The sequence below is a fragment of the Taurulus bubalis genome, assembly GCF_910589615.1.
Source record: "Taurulus bubalis genome assembly, chromosome: 3".
Classification (NCBI taxonomy): Eukaryota; Metazoa; Chordata; class Actinopteri; order Perciformes; family Cottidae; genus Taurulus; species Taurulus bubalis.
In genome coordinates this window covers 40,337,781-40,360,280 of record NC_136591.1, presented here as the reverse complement: position 1 = coordinate 40,360,280, position 22,500 = coordinate 40,337,781, and the positions used below count along the sequence as shown (strand labels likewise).

Below are 22,500 nucleotides of genomic sequence, written 5' to 3'. Positions count from 1 at the left end.
GTGTGTGTGTGTGTGTGTGTGTGTGTGTGTGTGTGTGTGTGTGTGTGTGTGTGTGTGTGTGTGTGTGTGTGTGTGCTACCTGTGTTGGAGTGTAAGTCATCGTCCGACTCGTTGCCGTTCTGGAGACTCATCATCATCTTCATCTTCTGCAGCTTTTGGAGCTCGGCCATGGCTGCTGCTGTCAGGCCTGTGACACACACACACACACACACACACACACACACACACACACACACACAGTATTGTCACCTTCATCATCCTCATTATGACAAACAAGTAAGAGGTTTCATCAGCTGCCCTAAATAAACATCCATCAATCTCTCGACGAGCCGCCAGTCACCATCACCCTGGTCGGGCCTCGCAGGTGCCACTACCCATGATGCTTTGCAGCGAGAGCCGTGACACACATACTGACGACCGGCTGTCGCTGTCACCATCCTTTCGCTTTTCAGTCCGAGCGTTTTGTCGAAGTGTTCCAGGGTGAGAGTTTCAGACGCCCCGGGGCCGATGCATGTTCACTGACACACACACACACACACACCCACACTGAGACACACACACAGACACACACTGACATAGGGAACACGCCCCTACTGCTACACACACACACAGAATCTTTTGTATGGACTAAGATCCCTGGCTCTGTGCACTGACCTGGAACTGACTTCTATACACAACAACCAGCAGAGTGAGAGCGATGACCCTCTGTGTGTGTGTGTGTGTGTGTGTGTGTGTGTGTGTGCTTCATTGTGTCAATGCACTATTATGTTTGTAAGTGTGCATGTGAGCCCTTTGCGTCGTGCTGAGTGTGTACGTACAGTTTTCTTTCATCTATAAATGTGTGTGTGTGTGTGTGCGTGTGTGTGAGGGAATGCATGCATGATTATCTGTGCATACTTGTGTGTGTGTGTGTGTGTGTGTAGGTCAGTTGGTTTTGCCCCGGTCACAGTTGACGGCTCTGCAGGAATGTCCATTACACACACAGTACAGTTGTCTGCGCTATAAAGAAAACAAGATGGAGGGGGGTCATGAGGGGGGTTGTCGCGTTTGAAATTTAATTTAAAGCGAGATGAAAGGAGAGATGGAGAGATGGAGAGATGGATGGGTGGATGGTTGAGGGAGGTGTGGAGGACGGACAGGGAGTGTGTTGTGTTCAGGTGAAACTGGAGCTCCTCGTTTAGCTGCAGAGGTAAAGAGTTCAAAGCCTTGGAGTTGTTGTTGTTGTTGTTGTTGTTGGATGTTAGTGTTTGCATTCATGTTTATGTTCATTTTTATTATGTTTATAATGTTAATGTTCATTATTCGTGTTTATTGTAAAAAAAAGAAGAAAAAGTGTACATCTTGAGGTTCAATGTTCAATAATGAATTCTACCTTTACCGTGTGATTACTTATTTATTACACTTGTTCTGATCTTGTTTTTTTAAATGTTTGTATTATGTATCTTGTTCATTTTCACTATCCACTCTATCTCTCTCTCTATATATATATATATATATCTGTATCTATATCTCTCTCTATCTCTCTCTATCTCTCTCTCTCCCTATCTCTATCTATCTCTCTCTATATATCCATCTATCTCGATCTATCTATCTATCTATCTATCTATCTATCTATCTATCTATCTATCTATCTATCTCTATCTCTATCTCTCTAACTATCTCTATATATCTCTATCTATCTCTAGCTCTTTATCTCTATCTATCTATCTATCTATCTATCTCTATCTATCTATCTATCTCTATCTATATCTATCTATCTATCTATCTATCTATCATCTATCTATCTATCTCTATCTATCTATCTATCTATCTCTATCTCTATCTATCTATCTCTATCTATATCTATCTATCTATCTATCTCTATCTCTATCTATCTATCTCTATCTATCTATCTATCTATCTCTATCTATCTATCTATCTCTATCTATCTATCTCTATCTATATCTATCTATCTCTATCTATATCTATCTATCTCTATCTATCTATCTATCTATCTATCTATCTATCTCTATCTATCTATCTCTATCTATCTATCTCTATCTCTATTGATCTCTATATCTCTATATATCTATCTCTAACTCTATCTCTATCTCTATGTATCTCTCTAACTATCTCTCTTTATCTCTATCTCTATATATATATCTCTAACTCTATCTATATCTCTCTAACTATCTCTATCTCTATATATCTATCTCTAACTCTATCTATATCTCTCTAACTATCTCTATCTCTATATATCTATCTCTAACTCTATCTATATCTCTCTAACTATCTCTATCTCTATATATCTCTCTAACTATCTCTCTCTATCTCTATATATCTATCTCTAACTCTATCTATATCTCTCTAACTATCTCTATCTCTATATATCTATCTCTAACTCTATCTATATCTCTCTAACTATCTCTATCTCTATATATCTATCTCTAACTCTATCTATATCTCTCTAACTATCTCTATCTCTATATATCTATCTCTAACTCTATCTATATCTCTCTAACTATCTCTATCTCTATATATCTCTCTAACTATCTCTCTCTATCTCTATATATTGATGGTGGCAGGTTAGGAAGTTTCAACATATTGGCCAAAAATGTGTCATTGTAGGTTTAAAGTGGTCTTTTTGCAATGTAACGCAGAACATACAACTCATGTATTTAATGTACGTGTGTGTAAAGATCTAAACCACGTGGATCTGACGATGGATCCTCATCCGAAACCGGTGAGCGTCCATCTTAATAATAATACAATCTGTTTCACAAGTACAAGGAGCAGAGAGAGAGAGAGAGAGAGAGAGAGAGAGAGAGAGAGAGAGAGAGAGAGCCCGAGGCAGAGTGACCAGACGTATTGTCTGCTGAGAGAAGAGGAGGAACATGAAGGAGGCCAACACCGAGGAGGACCACAAGGAGCTCACAAGCTCACGGAGGTTCTAGAAAACCGGCAATCGGATGCAACGAATAATGAGTTGTCATGAGATACATGTCAGTTATCTATTTGGTTCTCCACGACAGCAGAGGAGGGAAAGGAGAAGAGACAATGCTCATGAAAGAGAAGCAGAAGCAGACTGAGGGTGAACGAGGGAGGAAGGATTGATGTGAAAGAGAGAGAGAGAGAGAGAGAGAGAGAGAGAGGTCTGGAAATGTGAATACAGTCCAAAAGAAGGACGAGTCACATGATGAAGGGATGAGTGACGGCAGAGAGGTCAGAGGATGAAAGAGGAGAAGGACCAACGTGGGAAACAAGAGAAAGAAAGGAAGAGGGAAAGTTATGAATTATGACATGTATTTAGACATGAAGTGGGAGGAGCTGCTCTTCTGTCATATCATAACAAACACGAGTAAAGTTGCAAAAACAATAATACTTTGATAAATATAATTTCCAGCGTTTTCTGCAAAAAATATATTAACTATTAAATACTTTTCATTTGCATTTATTAACCAATTAACAAAGTATTATAATCATAAGTTGTAACTTTGTGATAGCCATCCAGATAATATTTAAAGACTTAATAATAATACATTATTAACCATTAAGAAACCATAAAGTATTGCTAATAATTAGTATTATTAAATATGTAATATAGTTAAAGTTGAACTAATAATAAATCAATATTTCATTATTGAACAAACTGTGACAGGGATTGTACAGTAGCCTGGTAAACAACAACAACAACAAGCTAACTATATTTTGTTTAAGTGGAAAATAAAAATAAAAAAGAGAGAGAACGGCAAAAAGAAGAAGAGGATGGATTATTAATAATGGAGGATGGGTCATTACTCTGAGAACACCTCGACACACTCACAGAGATGCATACACAGACACAGGAAACAGGGCTGCACACACACTGGACACACACACTCATATGCACAAAACATGGAGTACACACTCCCGTAAACACACACACACACACACACACACACACGGACAGAGAGTCCGAACGCCCGCTTCGCCTCGATGAAACTAGAAGACAATCAATAGTGAGGGCAGAACCACAATACTGTTCTCCATCATGACTATCAAACACACACACACACACACACACACACACACACACACGATCGATGGCTGTCCGCTGTGTCCACGGTTACCGAGCATCGACCCCCGCCGCTAATGGCGACCAGGGAACCTTGGGAATTAGTGTGTGATTGATTGACAGACTGCTTCAAAGACACACGCGTCATATAGAAGCCAGTGTGTGTGTGTGTGTGTGTGTGTGTGTGTTTCAGTGGTCCCCTGTGGGTTGTCCATACGTTGTTTACCCATCTCTTTTTCCTTCCCGTGCATCCTAATGTTTTCCGAAGGACGAAAGAGAGAGAGCGAGAGAGGATGAGACAGGAAGAAGGAAGTGTGGACAAAGAGGATTATGATGGAAGAGAAGTGGATCGTCAGCGTAACGTGACAAACCAAATCCACTCAACGGGAGGAATTTTCCCAGGGAATAGTTGAGTCAAGGTGGGTTTTATTCAGGACTTTCAAGCAGAGACGTTGGCTTCATGTCAAAGTAGAAACTCTAAGAAAGAAACACTGATAGTACGGATCTCTTTCATCTGCTTGGGCCTGTCAGACGGCACTCTGGGCCCGTTTGCATCGGCAGTCTTGGCTTCGTAACTATCAGAGCGTTGAATGCATCGCCATGACATTTGTTAGGCATGCCCATGTGGCCTGCAGGAGGACTCCTTTGGATTTTGGTGATCCTCTGACCTTTTTCTTTAGCGCCACCAGCAGGTCAAGAATGGTCATTTATATCGGTGAAACGTCTCTGCAGAATGGATCGGTCCAGACGTCAATGTTTCAGGAGGGATGAATGTGGCGTTGGTTGAATAAAGGAAGGAGAAAAAGGCATAAAGTTGGTACGAGCAGAAGAAGAAACAATGAACTGACGAGATGTGTTCGTGTCCCTGAAGTCTCGGCAAAAAACATGCTTTTGCACTATGCACCCTGGGTGTGAAATAATGTGTTAGAAACCGCACAACGCCCCTCTGGCCGCACAGGTCTCTCATGTAAAAGAGATCTTGTATTTATTACAGACTTGCTGATTAAATAAAAGTTTAAAAAAAAATTCACACACACTTTTTTAATGCTAGTTACATTTTTTTTACAGAAGAACAGAAACTTCCACAGCAAAAGGAGAAAGTAAAAAAACTAGAATAACCGCCTCGTGGTTTTTAACCTTGTCTGTTCAAAGTGTCACCACTTAGTAATTATAACAGACAGTTGTGTGTAATTCTCATGAATAACGTTAATGAATAAATACATTCAGTCACAGGGACCTTTCACCACTAAATTCTAAATCAGTCCAAGAGGAAGTTAGGGCAAAACATGAAGAAATTCCCTTCAGGACCAACGAGCAACCTTAAAAAAACAAGTTAAAAAAAAAACATTAAATGATTCATGTTTTGTGGTGTATTATTTTCGAAAGTCAGGAAAAGATAAAATACTATACACAATGACGGTTAAAGCTTTAAATGTTGAAACGTTTGACTTCAGACTTTTCAAAATAAAAGCTCAATTGATTTTAGAGATTTTGAAACTGAACCCATATTTTCCTCTTTAAGAAACGCCTCTCTCTCTCTCTCTCTCTCTCTCTCTCTCTTGAAGTGAGTTCTTCACTTCGACCACATGAAACCCAACAAAGCGTCTGGGCTCGTATTTAGTGAGCGACCAGGACTCTGGCCTACATAGCACATGTTAGACTAAGTCATTGACGCCTCCCCCCACCACACCCGCCATGAAGGAAGTGGACCTCCTCCTGCTTCTTTTTCAGTAAAAGCATCCACTACATGGCGATATTCTAAATGAGATCTGACAGTGTCCTTCCACAGCACGGGATGGTCTTTAATAGCTTTGAGTCTGCTGGTGGAGGCTGTTGGTTGATCTTCAAGAGTCCTAAACCCCCCCACCCCCCTGAGCTCGCGTGAAACCCACCCCATTTGGCCGCGGTTGTAAATATTTAATCCACTGCACCTACATCTCTGACGAAGTGCTCCGAACACGCTCTCAGAGACGGAGTGACACTTTGAATAAAACAAACAGGAAAACAGAGAAATTGCTCTTTGTGTTCTGAATTTAGAAACACACTGTTCTGTTTTTTCTCTCCCCCCCCCCCCCCCCCCCCACCTTTCTTCTTGCGAGCACTCGGAGTGCCAATTTACAAATGCAGTCGATTGCTCTTGTGCTGAGTCAAATAGATTTCAGCTCCGCACTCTGGCACTTAGGTGGCCCATCTTTAGCTTTCACTACCAGTACAAGACGCCCATTTGGAACCGTTTTGCAGCGGCCATTTTGTGCCATCTCTGATAGACACACTGGCTTTGGGTCCTTGTGTTCGCCAAGTCTTTGACTTTAAAGACGTTTTGAGTCTGTAAACAGGAAGTCGTTAGAGCAACATTGAGTGCCGAACTCCATAAGAGCTTTCCATTAAGTTGAACTGGAAAAGCAACTGGGTTTGACAGTCGATAAAAAGTAATAGAGTAACGCTAGCAGTGCCTGTTAATAGTCAATGTTTAAGTCAGTGGTTAGAGGTACAACTAAATTAAATGCAATGTTATTGGGTCTATTTCCTGGAAAAGACAAGGTAGTCAATGGCAAAGAGTTCTATAGCCTGATACAGTCAATGATTTAGGATTATGTTCCCAGTTAAAGTTCATAAAAGGAACTTTTAACTGGTTATGAACCAGTCTCAATGTAATCCAGATGCCTCCATATGACCTGCATCAGTAAACATGACCACCAGCGAGAGGTTTGTCTATTTCTATACAGTTATTCTTAATGCTCGTCACCAGATGCGGTAAAATAAGAAGTTTTCTGAAGGGAGTCTGGTGCTCGGAAGCACTACCGCGATTGTCCACAGGGGTCGCCAGAATCAACTCATTACAGTTACTTTAAGGGCTGTTATTTATTGGTTCTTCTGGTACAATCAATTCTTCAGGGCTCTACTGCCTAAAACAAGGCAATAATTTGAAGTTATATTGCCAACTTCAATTCAATAATTAGGCTTATATTGATTCATGAAGTCATCCTACAGTATAAAGTTAAAATGTGAAAAATATAATGGGTCAATATGTGCTCCATTGGCCAAATTAAGTTCTATTAGCTATTTAAAGTCGATGTTTGAGGTAATCATTCCTTAATAAAGTCTACATAAAAGATCAACATGTAAAAAAAGGTTGTTCTGTGTTTCAATTCGATGGTTAGAGACTTTATTCCCTGTATGTTGCACTCCGAGTGAACAGCCCACACACATCACCAAATAGGTGAAGATCAAGTTTTTAAAGAAAACAACTGCTAACAGAACCAACAATCCTCTTTTATTAGCAGTAATTACTTTGCAGGCCGGTGTAAACAAGTGTTTTATGGTAATAACGTGCGCTGCAGGTTATTATAGTTTATTACCTCATTGATTTTTGTTCTGGCAGAACTTCACACCATTGGACTGTTTATGAGCGAAGATCATTCAATTAAACTGTAATCTTCAGGAATTACGTTGTTGCTTATTCAGTCCCGTTTTTCTTTGTTGGGGTATTTCTGTCCCGCGTTTCACGGAGATTAGCCGTCAGTCCAACTGGCGCAGGCCCGTGCTGTGCTTTTCCACTTCTTATCTGTTGCTTTAGTTCTGGGTTGGCCAAATGTTTGGGATTGTGGGCCAAACTATAATGAATGTGTAGTTTTTTAAGCCATTTACACAACAAGGAAAAGTTTCCAAACCAAATGAGCCAGAGAAAATACAATTGCTATCAAAATACCTCTACGCAATATTAGTTTAACATTTGATTGGTGTGCCAATATATTTTAAAAAGTAATTATGTGTTTGCTGCTCTTACGGTTATTTAAAATCAATCATTCTAAATAAATAAATACTGTGGCCTGTTGCAAACATGAAATATGATAATGTTATGGGCAAATCTGTAAATAAGTTTAAAACTTTCCTTTTGTTCATGTTGTTAAGCCCTAGGGTCCCCTAATCGGGGTACCCTTTTATATCAGGAAAATCAAGAAAAAATCATGGTATAAATCCCTCCCCCCCCCAAAAAAAACATGTTAGGTATCAAATTAAACATAAAAATCAGGGCTACAATAATATATAATCCCGATGTACAACCTCTAAACACAACTCAAACAATAAATAGGATTAGGGGTTAGGGCTTAAAGGGCTACACGATTACGATGCAAATGTTAATGTAAGATGTAACTTGGATAATTTGCATTGCCTCTCAATGGCTCTCAACATGGTGACAGCTGAGCTAACGATGCTAAAGGCGCTAACAGTGCAAACTACAGCAACGGTTGACATTGCCTAATAACGTTTGATAAAGATTGGTCGGTTTTCTGAATAAGTCAAAGTTAAAAGGTTCTATTGGTTAATAAAGTCCATGATTTAGGGTTATGTTCCCAGTTAAAGAACTCCTAGCTGGTTCTGAACCAGTCTCAGTGTAGTCCTGGTCCTCTATAGACCTCCACCAGTAAACAGACCATCACAGAGAAGATGGTCTGTTTCTATAGAGTCGTTCTTAATCCTCGTCATCAGAACCTGCTGCAGTCAAATGAGAGGTTTTCTCAAGGGAGCATGGAGGCACTACCGCTTCTGTCCACAGGGGGCGACACATGAACCCGGGATTACAGTTCCTTTCCTCGCGTTAAGGGTTGGGAGTATGCACTCAAATCCCAGTAGACATCACTCCACCAAGCTTCATATGGATAATAGTCGTCTGCTCAAAGATGAAACAAATGCAACAAAGAAATGGTAAAATAACATATTATTATACATTATTATAAAAACAATGATAACACGCAGATAACTCCAATAAACGTGCAACGTACATACGGCGCAATTAAATAGAAATAATACAGACTTTGGTTTCTGTAGAAACAAACTCAACCGGTGGGGTGTGTGTGTGTGTGTGTGTGTGTGTGTGTGTGTGTGTGTGTGTGTGTGTGTGTGTGTGTGTGTGTGTGTGTGTGTGTGTGTGTTTAGCTGGCATATAGATGCAGGAGGTGGAAGGAAAAAGAAGAGGAGAGATGAAAAGGACTTTATGTCACTTTAGTCCTCTTCAGCCTCCCTCCTCCCCATTCGTCTCTCTCTCTCTCTCTCCCTCTCTCTCTCTCTCTCTCTCTCTCCTCTCCTCTCTCTCTCTCTGCAGGTGCACATAAGAGTCCTCAGATGAGTGTATTCTTTTCAGGACAAGATTGAAAGCACTTCATCTGTAACCTACACAGAGTACTTGTGTTTGTGTGTGTTTGTGTGTGTGTGTGTGTGTGTGTGTGTGTGTGTGTGTGTGTGTGCATGCACAAGTGAGGTCAATGTGTGCGTATGCGCCAGATGTGTTTATGTTTATGTCTGTCACTGCAAAGTGTGTGTATTTGTTCCCAAAAAAATGTGTTTAGGAAACCGTGTGTGTGTGTGTGTGTCAAAAGTGTATTTGTCGTTTTCTTTTTTAAAGAGTGTGTGTATAAAAAAAAGACCTTGTGCGCATAAAGTGTTTGTAGTTGTGTTTACGTGTCTCTGTGTCCAAACTGTGTGAAGTGTGTGTGTGTGTGTGTGTGTGTGTGTGTGAAAGAAGACAAGGCGAACCATTGAGCTGTTTTTGAAGTGAATTAACAAGTCAAATGAGTGCCGCAGCACCCTGCATAGGTTACCACACACACACACAGACACACACACACACACACGCACACACACACACACACACACACACACACACACACACACACACACACACACGCCCACGCTTATCATCACAGCGTCTTTGTTAAGGAAGATGAGGCCAATTAAACTGATATCACTCTCTTGTTGTCGTTTAAGCCTCCTCCCTCGCTCTCTCCTCCCTCGCTCTCTCCTCCCTCACTCTCTCCTCCCTCGCTCTCTCCTCCCTCACTCTCTCCTCCCTCGCTCTCTCCTCCCTCGCTCTCTCCTCCCTCGCTCTCTCCTCCCTCGCTCTCTCCTCCCTCACTCTCTCCTCCCTCGCTCTCTCCTCCCTCGCTCTCTCCTCCCTCGCTCTCTCCTCCCTCGCTCTCCTCCCTCGCTCTCTCCTCCCTCGCTCTCTCCTCCCTCGCTCTCTCCTCTCGGTTCAATCCATCTTCTTTCTGCCTTTTTCCTTCTTCCCTTCTTCCTTTCCTTCCTCTGGCTCTGGCGTCCTTTCCTTTCCTCTCTCCTCACTTCCTTCTTCCTCCATCCACCTTCTATATGAACTGCTCTTTGCTGCTTCCTTCCTTCCTTCCTTCCTCTGTTTCTTCTTCTATCCTTTTTTAAAGTCTTTACACTTTTTTTCTAAAGTTCCTAAATGGTTTTCTGCATCATCCCATTCTTCCCCTCTTCTTCCCTCCCCTCTTCTTTCTTCCCCTCTTCTTCCCTCCCCTCTTCTTTCTTCCCCTCTTCTTTCCTCCCCTCTTCTTTCCTCCCCTTTTCTTTCCTCCCTCCTTCCCCTCTACCTTCTCCTCCTTCGCCTCCATCTTCCCTCCTCTTCCTCTCCTCCTCTCTCCTCCCTCCATTCTTCCTCTTTTCCTCTCCTCCACTCTCCTCCCTCCATTCTTCCTCTCCTCCTCTCTCCTCCCTCCATTCTTCCTCTCCTCCTCTCTCCTCCCTCCATTCTTCCTCTCCTCCTCTCTCCTCCCTCCATTCTTCCTCTCCTCCTCTCTCCTCCCTCCATTCTTCCTCTTTTCCTCTCCTCCACTCTCCTCCCTCCATTCTTCCTCTCCTCCTCTCTCCTCCCTCCATTCTTCCTCTCCTCCTCTCTCCTCCCTCCATTCCTCCTCTCTTCCTCTCATCGCTCCTCTCTTCCTCTCCTCCCTCCATTCTTCCTCTCCTCCTCTCCTCCTCTCCTCTGTGTGTTTTCTAACGTGTGATGAACGTCCATCTGTGATTGGCCGACGCCCCCCATCGACACGGCGCCCGCGAGGTCGTAAACAACAGCCCGTCTCCCCCGGCAACGCGCCGTCTCCATGGACGCGGGGCGGCAAAGACGACCGAACTCTGGGTGTGTGTGTGTGTGTGACTAAGGCGGAATGCGACATCCGACGACTGCCAAGTGTGTGTGTTGTATATATGTACTGCGATTGTGTGTGTGTGTGTGTGTGTGTGTGTGTGTGTGTGTGTAATGAGCGATCATAAGTGAGCAAATGTTTTCTCTGGGTTCCACTAATGTTCCGACAAACACACACATTTCGGCGCACACACACACACACCTGATGTGTGTGTGTGTGTGTGTCATTAGTATGCCACAGTGAGCTGTGTCCATATGTCACTAAACACAACCATGTTTTATTTATCCTGGAGAGAGAGAGAGAAGGAGGGAAGGAGGGAAGGAGAGAGAAGGAGAGAGAGAGAAGGAAAGAGAGAAGGAGGCCAACAGTCTCCGTCAAGGGGACAGAGGGAAGGAAGGAGGGAAGGAAAGATGGAAAAGAAAAATGTTAAAAACAGATTTGAAGGAAAGCGGAAGCTGAGAGTAAGAAGAATAGTTGAGGGAGAAATGGGAGGAGACTGAAGAGGAAGAGGAAAGGAGGGATGAAGAAGAGGAAGTTTGAAGATGGAGAGATGAAAGGAGGAGGAGGAGAAAACAGGGCAGGAAGGAGAGAAATGTGGGAGAAATGAGGGTAAGGAAGGATGGAAGGATGCAATGAAGGAGAAGAGAGCGCAACATGGCAGGTGTGAAATAAAAGAGAGGGATGATGAGGAGACGGAGAGGAGGAAGGAGAGAAAAGAAGGCTAGGAGGGAAGGAGAAAGATGAGAGGAAAGTAAGGAGGCAAAGAACATGGAAAGGGTGGAAGAAGGAGGTAAGGAAGGAAGGAGGAAGGGTCAGACAAAAAAAGATGAAAAGGAGGGGAGATGTTGCAAATGAATGAGGGAAGGAAGCGCAGAAGGAGGGCAAGGATGAAAGATAGGACGCAAGAAAGAGGTTTAAAGGGAGGGAGGATTGAAGGAGATGAAAGAGGCAGAGGAAGGGAAGAAGGGAGGCGAGCCCAGGAAGAAAGAGGGAAGAGAAGAGGAATGGAAAGGAGGGAGAAGAAGAAGGAAGGAAGAAGCACAAAAAGTAAGAAGAGGGATGAGAAGGAAATAAACGAGGGAGGAGGAAGAGAAACTAGGAAGGTATGAGAGAAAAGAGGAAGTGAAAAAAGGAGGAGAGGAAGTGCAAAAGTAGGATTTCCAAAGGACAGAGGGAGAAATAAAGGAGAGAAGGAAGAGGCAAAAAAAGGAAGGAAGAGAGGGAGATGAGTCGAGAAAAGAAAGGAGGAGGGAGGGATGGACAGATGGAGGAGTGGGACCCCAGAGACGTGTCATTCATCACGCCACCATGCAGGCTGCACTCGTTCGCCCTCTCTCTCTTTCTCTGCAGGTCTTCTTCTTCTTTTTCTTCTTCTTCTTCTTCTTCTTCCATCTTTTTTTCCTCCCTTCCTTCACTCGTTCACTTCCCGTTTCCTCTTTCCTTCCCTGCATCCTCAACAATCTGTCCTTCTCTCCCTCCGTCTCTCGCTCCCCCTTCTCTCTCTCTCTCTCTCTCTCTGGCACTCGTTTTTAGGTTTCATCATCTCCTCTGGCGACATCCCTCCTTCCTTCTCTCCATTCTCTCTCTCTCTCTCTCTCTAATAGACTTTTCTTTCCATTTATTTACACAGAAACTCTTTTTTCTTCAGTTCCCTTCATTCATGTATTTACAGAGAAGAGACATGGGATGGAGAGATGAGGAGGAGGAGAGGAGGAGGAGGAGAAAGGGGGACTCAAAGAGACTGAGATGAAGGAATGAGGAGGTAGAGGGAGGAGAAGGAAGGATGAAGACAGGAAAAGGAAGACTGTGTCCTGGTGGCCGGCTGCCGGTACTGCAGCCTGAGACCATAAACATGTTAATAGGACCCGGCGGAGTCCAGGATCCAGCTCTCACACATCAAAACAACAACAACAACAACAACAACAACAACAACATATCAGATGAAGTCTAATAACATCTCCACGGACCAAATCTCCAAAACTAGGCCACTCCCACCTGAAACTAGATTGATTAGCAGCGTTACGAGGAAGATGGTTGTGTACTGTCCCTTTAAATACATTTAAAAAAAGAAGAAAAAAAAACTGCAAATCTGATCATTAAAAGTGTGAAACAAAACGAGAGCTGAAGGAATAAAACGAGGAAGCAGAGAGATTAAAGACCATCACACACACACACACACACACACACACACACACACACACACACACACACACACACACACACACCCTCGTACCGGTGTGTGACAGCAGGTTGGGGGACAGCAGGCCCGGGTGCAGCAGCCTGGGGCTTTCCTGGAGCCCGGCCCCAGAACAACGCTTCGGAGGACGGCCCGGGCGAGAGCTGCAGGGGGGAGAGAGAGAGAGAGAGAGGGAGAGAGGGGGGAGGGAGGGAGGGAGAGAGAGAGAGAGATTAATTACTACCACACAGAATTAGGTCCGCAGCCTCGAGGACGGAGATCCACAATCGCACAAAAACAGAGCAGATATGATTCAATAATTAGTTGAGATTTGAAGATATTTCCACACGTTTATATGAAAGCAAGTAATACAAACAAAATGTTATATTTTACAGCAATAAAAATATAATATACCTCGATATCCAGTTTGTGGACTTTACTTTATTGCTGCTTCACACAATGAGACAAATGATAAATGATATCCAGTCATGTGAGGAAGGAGATCCAACAAATTAATATCTGGTCTAAAATCACCATGTAAAATCAATATATACTGTTTTTATATTCATTGTATTTGTTACTATTTACAAGGAAAATAATAATTGATAAGTGATTGATCACTTATACAAATATTCTAATATAAATTATATACATACGTGGTACAAATATAATATAGAAAATGAGAGGAAACTTGACGAATAAATACAAATACTTTTTGAATAATTTTTACTTTATAAAAGATGAAACGTGTTTTTAATATATTATTATTATTATTATTATTAGTGCATACTATAATACAGCATACTATAATGTGTGTAAATGGTATTATGTCATTATATACTATATCATATTTACATTATGTTGCTCTATTAATGCAGATAACACTAAGTTATGAATCACAATATATATTGTTCTGGTTATTCTTCACTTTACCGTATAACTATATAGTTTTCCGTCTATTTCCATAAACCTCTTGTTATTATTATGACTATTATTTTACTTCCTGTATTCATCTTTATGTATTTCTGTCCTCAAGTTGCTGCAACACATGAATTATTATGGTAACATGATTTGCGCTGTGATGAAGAAGAACTTTGTGTAATTGCAGAGAGATTAATAAGCGTCGGTCGGGAGGAGCCAATCAAATCAAGCGGATGACGTCACATGGTTTCAGCCGCCGCTCCTGATTGGCTGATTTCAGGATGAATTTAGAAGAAGGGAAAACAAACTGTGGTGAAATCTGATTGGTTGATTTCTTGGTCTCTCTGTGGATGAAGCGATCGCTTCACACCTCCAACCGGCTCAAACAGCAGGGGTTGCCACGTCCTAAAATATCCCCCTCTTTCAGATAAGCAGCTCAGTCTGTATCTGCAACCTGATGCAAGATATGGAAACTAATATTTTGATGTGTGATTAATATGCAGCATGAATGTGTGATGAAAACAAAGATCTCAATTTAACACCAGATGAAAGCTTTTAATAATAAACCACATCGTTTATGTAGTATTTAACATTCAGCTCCTTCACAATAAAAGCCCTTTGACGAACAGGGCTAAAATCTGGGGATTTGGAGGTTTTAGCAATTTTGGATTTTACTTTGAAGAGTTAAACTTAAAAATAGACTTTTAGGCTCGATTACAGTATAATTTAGTTTTTACAAAATGTTACTACTTACATCAGTGCTTCGGTAAATTTGTTTGTATGAAATTTCCAAGAAAGTTTCCAGAAAATATTATTTGAAATAACTGTAGGGGATTATCTTGGAAGGTGGATGAACAGGTAAATAAATAAATAAAAAAAACATTAAAAAACACTTAATTATTTAAAATTCCCTCTTTTTTATTGTCTTTATTATATTTAAATGTGTTTGTGTGTCTAGTTATTGGGGGTTATTCTCCTGACCTCAGTATTTAAACAATCCGGCCTACAGCTCGGTTATCAACAGTCTTTGCCGCTGGGAGGCTTTTATTGTGAAAGGAAGGAAACTGAACAACACGAACAGCTCATGAAATAATGTGTATTAATACATTTTACTTTGCTAAATGATCGACTTAAATGAGAGGGACATATAAGGAGGAACTAGCGCTGACCGAGGCTAAATATGATGTAAACAATTATGTAAAACAATGTCACACACACACACACACACACACACACACACACACACACACACACACACACACACACACACACACACACACACACAGTAATACATGTTCGACATGAGCATGTGAGCCTGAATACACATCGGCAACACAAGTATCCCTCTCTGTTTCTGTCACACACACACACACACACACACACACACACACACACACACACACACACACACACACACACACACACACACACACACACACGCACACACAACCTCCTGTATTATGCATGTGCATGAAGGCATAAATAAACACAAGAATACAGTAACTGCACACACGCCACTAAACATAAAGGAAGTCGCACACACACACACACACACACACACACACACACACACACACACACACACACACACACACACACACACACAGGAGGTGTGCATGCAGGCCAACTCTCTGCAGGGTGGCTAAGTAACAGATGGCCGTCCAAAGTCATTTACACCTAGAGCGCGTGAGAGAGAGAGGAGCAAGAAACTCAAACCTGTACTTCAGCACAGTGTCACCGGATGAGAATAGAAGAAGAAAAGAATAGAATAGACCTTTAACATGAATAATGGGACATGGAAACACAAGAATATGGAAGTGTGGCAAAGTTCTCAACACCAAAACTGCAATGAATGGATTAAAACTGTGTTTGTTCATGTTTTACTGGCGTTGGCGCGTCCAGCTTAATTCCCGTGGCGCTCATGTATACGGGCACCATAGGCGTCTTCATCGGGACGGGAGATTACTATTTAATTACCTACTTATAACACCAAGGAAAGCAACTCAGCAGGCAATACACATATATGTATCTATATATATATCTATAGATATATATCTATATATATATAGATATAGATATATATATATACGTATATATATATCTATATATATATATATCTATATATATATATATATATAGATATATATATATATATATATATATATATATCTATCTATATATAGATATATATATATATATAATATAATAATTTGTTTGTGTCCTAAAGTTTATTGGAAAACACAAGAATTGCATTCATTGTCTATGCTTCATGTGTTAAAGCTGCATTCTCTCTCCTGACCACCAGGGGGCTACTCCTCTGGTTGTATAGAAGTATATGCTTCTTGTGTTAAAGCTGCATTCTTTAACACTCCTCTGGTTGTATAGAAGTCTATATAAATGACTCCACTGGTTGTTTAGAAGTATATGCTTCTTGTGTTAAAGCTGCATTCTTTAACACTCCTCTGGTTGTATAGAAGTCTATATAAATGACTCCACTGGTTGTTTAGAAGTATATGCTTCTTGTGTTAAAGCTGCATTCTTTAACACTCCTCTGGTTGTATAGAAGTCTATATAAATGACTCTTCTGGTTGTTTAGAAGTATATGCTTCTTGTGTTAAAGCTGCATTCTTTAACACTCCTCTGGTTGTATAGAAGTCTATATAAATGACTCCTCTGGTTGTTTAGAAGTATATGCTTCATGTGTTAAAGCTGCATTCTCTCTCCTAGGGCGGGGCTACAAGGTGATTGACAGGTCGACACCAGAGACGTATACGGCGTCTCTACGTCGCTCCTCCTCAGTCCAAATATGCTCACTTCCTCTTCACTGGTTGCAAAAAAGCAAGATGGCGACGACCAAAATGCAGACCTCGTGGCTTCAGAATGGCACTTCACAAACCAACGAGGTGACGTCACTTCTCATAGACGGAGTACGGTTTTCATCCACTTCCACTGTGTGAATATGAACAGTTATAGGTGCCTCTCAAAAATGTGGGAAATTTAAAATATTGAATATGATAATTCTGTGGTTTCAGTCACTTGCTTCCACTCTGTCTGCATTACTTTAAATCCTTCTTTTCCTCCTCAAACAGCGTAAAAACTGTTTTTCCGATGTTCTTTTTCATACGTTTTATCGTACACGAACAGGTGGATTAAACATACACAGGTGTAGCAACAGTAGCTAAGGAGGGCGGGGCTTAAAGGAGGGTCGGTGGGTCTCCAGCGGTACCAAACGAGAATCGAACCGAGTACAACAACAGAGTGCATGTTGGGTATGTCGGTCAGATCCCACTGGGAGTGGCAGCCAGACGGGGAGAGAAGAGAAGTGTGTAAAAACATGTGCAGAGAAAACGTCTTGACAAGGTTTTGGGGTGTGATCGCATACGTGAGACACACACACACACACACACACACACACACACACATACACACACACACACACACACTGAGAGGCAGAGAAGCATGAAGAAATGAAAACATGAACCTTCAGTTTTCCTCTGAACTCTGCTTCACCTCTCCTTCACTCACAAACACACACCTGTACAACAAACACACTATGCTTTCTCTCTTTTACACACACACACACACACACACACACACACACACACACACACACACACACACACACACACACACACACACACACACACACACACACAGGTGTTTGCATTCAAACGTAAAAGTCTTTCCATCAACAACCCTCCCCGCTACCTTTCAACTCACACACACTCACAATGGATACATGTTACAGTACCAGGTGTGTGTGTGTGTGTGTGTGTGTGTGTGTTCATCGGCAACCATCCATGTGTAAGCAACATTAGGTGTGTATGCGTATCCACGTGAATCCATGCCATGTGTGTGTGTGTGTGTGTGTGTGCAAAGGACACATGATATCGCCTTCTCATTAGCCTTACAGTTCTTTGTTCAGAGTAATGACTGCAGTGTGTGTGTGTGTGTGTGTGTGTGTGTGTGTGTGTGTGTGTGTGTGTGTCCCGTAGGGTTGCCATATGTTGGGCATTAATCCTCGTCAACGGTCCACTCTCCTTACCGCACCGAGCACAGGAACAAAGAGCAGGTCACACACACACACACACACACACACACACACACACACACACACACACACACACACACACACACAGTCCATTGACCTACATTCATTTGTTAACCCTTAACTTTTACTGCACTCAAACCCTTAAATAGAAACGATCCGCTCTCATTCCGTCGGAGGAGCACTTGGTATGTGAGCTCATCACAGGACAGGTACCAGGTGACCTTTGACCCCGCCGCTCTCTCTACTTTGCATTCCGGCACATCGGACCCTCTCTCCGTGTTTACTTGACCTCCGTCGTGTTTACAATACACACTTACAATATACAGACATGACTTTCATGTTGACGGTGAAGGTTCATCATACGATGTCTGAACTCGACCTCCATTAATGTAATTTTTACATTGTTGACTTGACCTCCATTAAGGTTTTAGTTGTGGACTTATCGTACGATATATAGACTTGACCTCCATCATTTTGATGTTATTGATATATGGATACGACCATCATTTTTACGGTATTGAATGATATAGACGGGACCTCCATCATGTTTATGTTAGAGATTTATCGTAAGATACATGGATGTGACCTTCATCATTTTCATGTTATATAGACTTATCGTACAACATATAGACTTGACCTTTATCATTTTTACGTTATAGACTTATCGTACGATGTATGGACATGACCTCCATTATTTTTACGTTATAGACTTATCGTACGATGTATGGACATTACCTCCCTTATTTTTACGTTATAGACTTATCGTACGATGTATGGACATGACCTCCATTATTTTTACGTTATAGACTTATCGTACGATGTATAGACATTATCTCCATTATTTTTACATTATAGACTTATCGTACGATGTATGGACATGACCTCCATTATTTTTACGTTATAGACTAATCGTACGATGTATGGACATGACCTCCATTATTTTTACGTTCTAGACTTATCGTACGATGTATGGACATGACCTCCATTATTTTTACGTTATAGACTAATCGTACGATATATGGACATGACCTCCCTCATTTTTACGTTATAGACTTATCGTACGATGTATGGACATTACCTCTATTATTTTTACGTTATAGATTTATTGTACAATGTATGGACATGACCTCTATTATTTTTACGTTATAGACTTATCGTACGATATATGGACATGACCTCCATTATTTTTACGTTATAGACTTATCGTACGATGTATGGACATGACCTCCCTCATTTTTACGTTATAGATTTATTGTACAATGTATGGACATGACCTCTATTATTTTTACGTTATAGACTTATCGTACGATATATGGACATGACCTCTATTATTTTTACGTTATAGACTTATCATACGATGTATGGACATGACCTCCATTATTTTTACGTTATAGACTTATCGTACGATGTATGGACATGACCTCCATTATTTTTATGTTATAGACTTATCGTACGATGTATGGACATGACCTCCATTATTTTTACGTTCTAGACTTATCGTACGATGTATGGACATGACCTCCATTATTTTTACGTTATAGACTTATCGTACGATGTATGGACATTACCTCTATTATTTTTACGTTATAGACTTATCGTACGATGTATGGACATGACCTCTATTATTTTTACGTTATAGACTTATCATACGATGTATGGACATTATCTCCATTATTTTTACGTTATAGACTTATCGTACGATGTATGGACATGACCTCCATTATTTTTACGTTATAGACTAATCGTACGATATATGGACATGACCTCCATTATTTTTACGTTATAGACTAATCGTACGATGTATGGACATGACCTCCATTATTTTTACGTTCTAGACTTATCGTACGATGTATAGACATTACCTCTATTATTTTTACGTTATAGACTTATCATACGATGTATGGACATGACCTCCATTATTTTTACGTTATAGACTTATCGTACGATGTATGGACATGACCTCCATTATTTTTACGTTATAGACTTATCGTACGATGTATGGACATTACCTCTATTATTTTTACGTTATAGACTTATCGTACGATGTATGGACATTACCTCTATTATTTTTACGTTATAGACTTATCGTACGATGTATAGACATTACCTCTATTATTTTTACGTTATAGACTTATCGTACGATGTATGGACATGAACTCTATTATTTTTACGTTATAGACTTATCGTACGATGTATGGACATGACCTCTATTATTTTTACGTTATAGACTTATCGTACGATGTATGGACATGACCGGTAACAGTTTCTTCACGTTAACTGTACGAAGAAGGACTTTTCATTTGAGAAAGACGACGCCTGAACCTTGAAAATGAAAAAGCGGCGGACGGCTTCCTGTCTGGTGCCGTAAATCTAGCCGGCAGGTTTCCCTTCAGAACCTGCCACAGCGGTTCAGATGAGGAGACGTCAGAGTGGAGAGGAAGCTGGAGGCAGACGGTCTGCTGTTGTCTGTTTGCAGTAATTATAAAATCGCCTCATAATTAAAGAGGTAATGATTTATTGATGTTCATTAAAATGAGACACGGCAGCTTTGAAATGTTCGCTGTGCATATGTTATTGTTGTGTCTTTTGATGACCTTTAATTCTCTCAACAACAACAACCCTTAAAAAAGAAAGCATGCAACCAATGGAAAACATGAAGCTGACACACACACACACACACACACACACACACACACGCGATGATCTGATGAGCCACCTTGAAGTAAGTCTTCCCACTTTGACACAGACGCACCCTCGCCTGTCCTCCCAAATGGCCGTTTCTATGGCGACGGAGCCTTGATCAATACTCCGTCATTGGCTCTGATGGCCGGTCAGGGTCGGTCACACACACACACACACACACACCTACGCACACACCCTCTCACACACACACACGCACAAACAGGCATGGCGGTGAATAAGCACGGTCTCGCTAACTCGTTTGACAGATTGATTTAGCTCGGAACGTGCAGAGGTCACACACACACACACACACACACACACACACACACACACACACACACACACACACACACACACACACACACACACACACACACACAGAGTGCAGTTTATCAAAGCCTGCTGCGGTCAATACGAGGGGTAGAGCGAGGGGTCAACCCTCTTTAGCTGAAATCTTTCATCTTTTCTTTTATCTCTCCATCAGCTGCTGATCTGTTCCTCCTCTCCGTTTCTTCTTCTGCTCTTTTTGTTGGTGTTGTTCCTCTTCTCTTTCATTTATCGGTTCCGGGTTTATATCCTTTGTCACCTACAGATTTACCTTTTTACAGTAGGTTTACAGTAATTCAAATGTTTGGAACTTTCATGTAATTAATTGTTTTGATTATATTTTTTGATATGATTTTCTAAAAGTGTTCCTCTTCGTCATCTTGTTTTTTATTTGTTTATTGTTTGCACATTTTATTTATTTATTTGTTTTACTGTAAGCTTCATTCACATTTTGTATTCCTTTTTTGTGATTTTTTTATATTTGGCTTTTTGGATTTTATCCCCATTTTTGTGTGACGCGTCTGCATGAAAATGCTAAAGTGTGATATGAATTTTTAAATAACAAGACTCATTTTGAGGGTGTGAATCTTCCCTCAGCTTTAATGCCGCTGTGTAGACTGCACACACACACACACACACACACACACACACACACACACACACACACACACACACACACCGTGTACCTTTAAATGATCTCTTATACATATTTATATATATATATATATATATATATATATATATATATATATATATATATATATATATTTATATTTATATTTAAATAAGCATCTATTTATACCTGAGCCAACGAGATCTAAAGTGACTTCATAGTGTAAATTAATTTTAATTTCTCTTGAAACCCCGCCTCTCTTTTGGTTTTCTGCTCCAGTGTCACTCGTCTTCTCTGTATATTGCTCCATTAATCTCCCGTCTCTCCATCCGTCCCCGTTCCCCCGTTCCTCTCCTGTCCTCCCCCAACTTGAGGTCAAATGATAATGTCACTTCCTCTCCGCTGAGGCTGTTTGTCTGTCTGTGTGTGTGTCTGTTGTCTGTCTGTCTGTCTGTCTGTGTGTGTGTGTGTTGTCTGTCTGTCTGTGTGTGTCTGTTGTCTGTCTGTCTGTCTGTCTGTGTGTGTCTGTTGTCTGTCTGTGTGTGTGTCTGTTGTCTGTCTGTCTGTCTGTCTGTGTGTGTGTTGTCTGTCTCTCTGTCTGTGTGTGTCTGTTGTCTGTCTGTCTGTCTGTCTGTGTGTGTCTGTTGTCTGTCTGTCTGTCTGTGTGTGTCTGTTTGTCTGTCTGTCTGTCGTCTGTCTGTGTGTGTGTCTGTTGTCTGTCTGTCTGTGTGTGTCTGTTGTCTGTCTGTCTGT

General features: G+C 41.1%; 1 protein-coding gene across 1 annotated transcript in view; it reads right to left on the bottom strand.

Moving 5' to 3' along the window:
• LOC306734935 (dachshund homolog 2-like) overlaps window positions 1-22,500 on the bottom strand; it is a gene marked incomplete at both ends in the record, with an annotated part of 84,375 nt that overhangs the window by 22,409 nt on the left and 39,466 nt on the right. Inside the window, 2 exons of the mRNA XM_079216348.1 lie at window positions 80-187; window positions 13,211-13,317. Of these exons, the coding sequence (XP_079072474.1) occupies window positions 80-187; window positions 13,211-13,317 (215 nt within the window). The remainder of the gene's footprint in view (window positions 1-79; window positions 188-13,210; window positions 13,318-22,500) is intronic.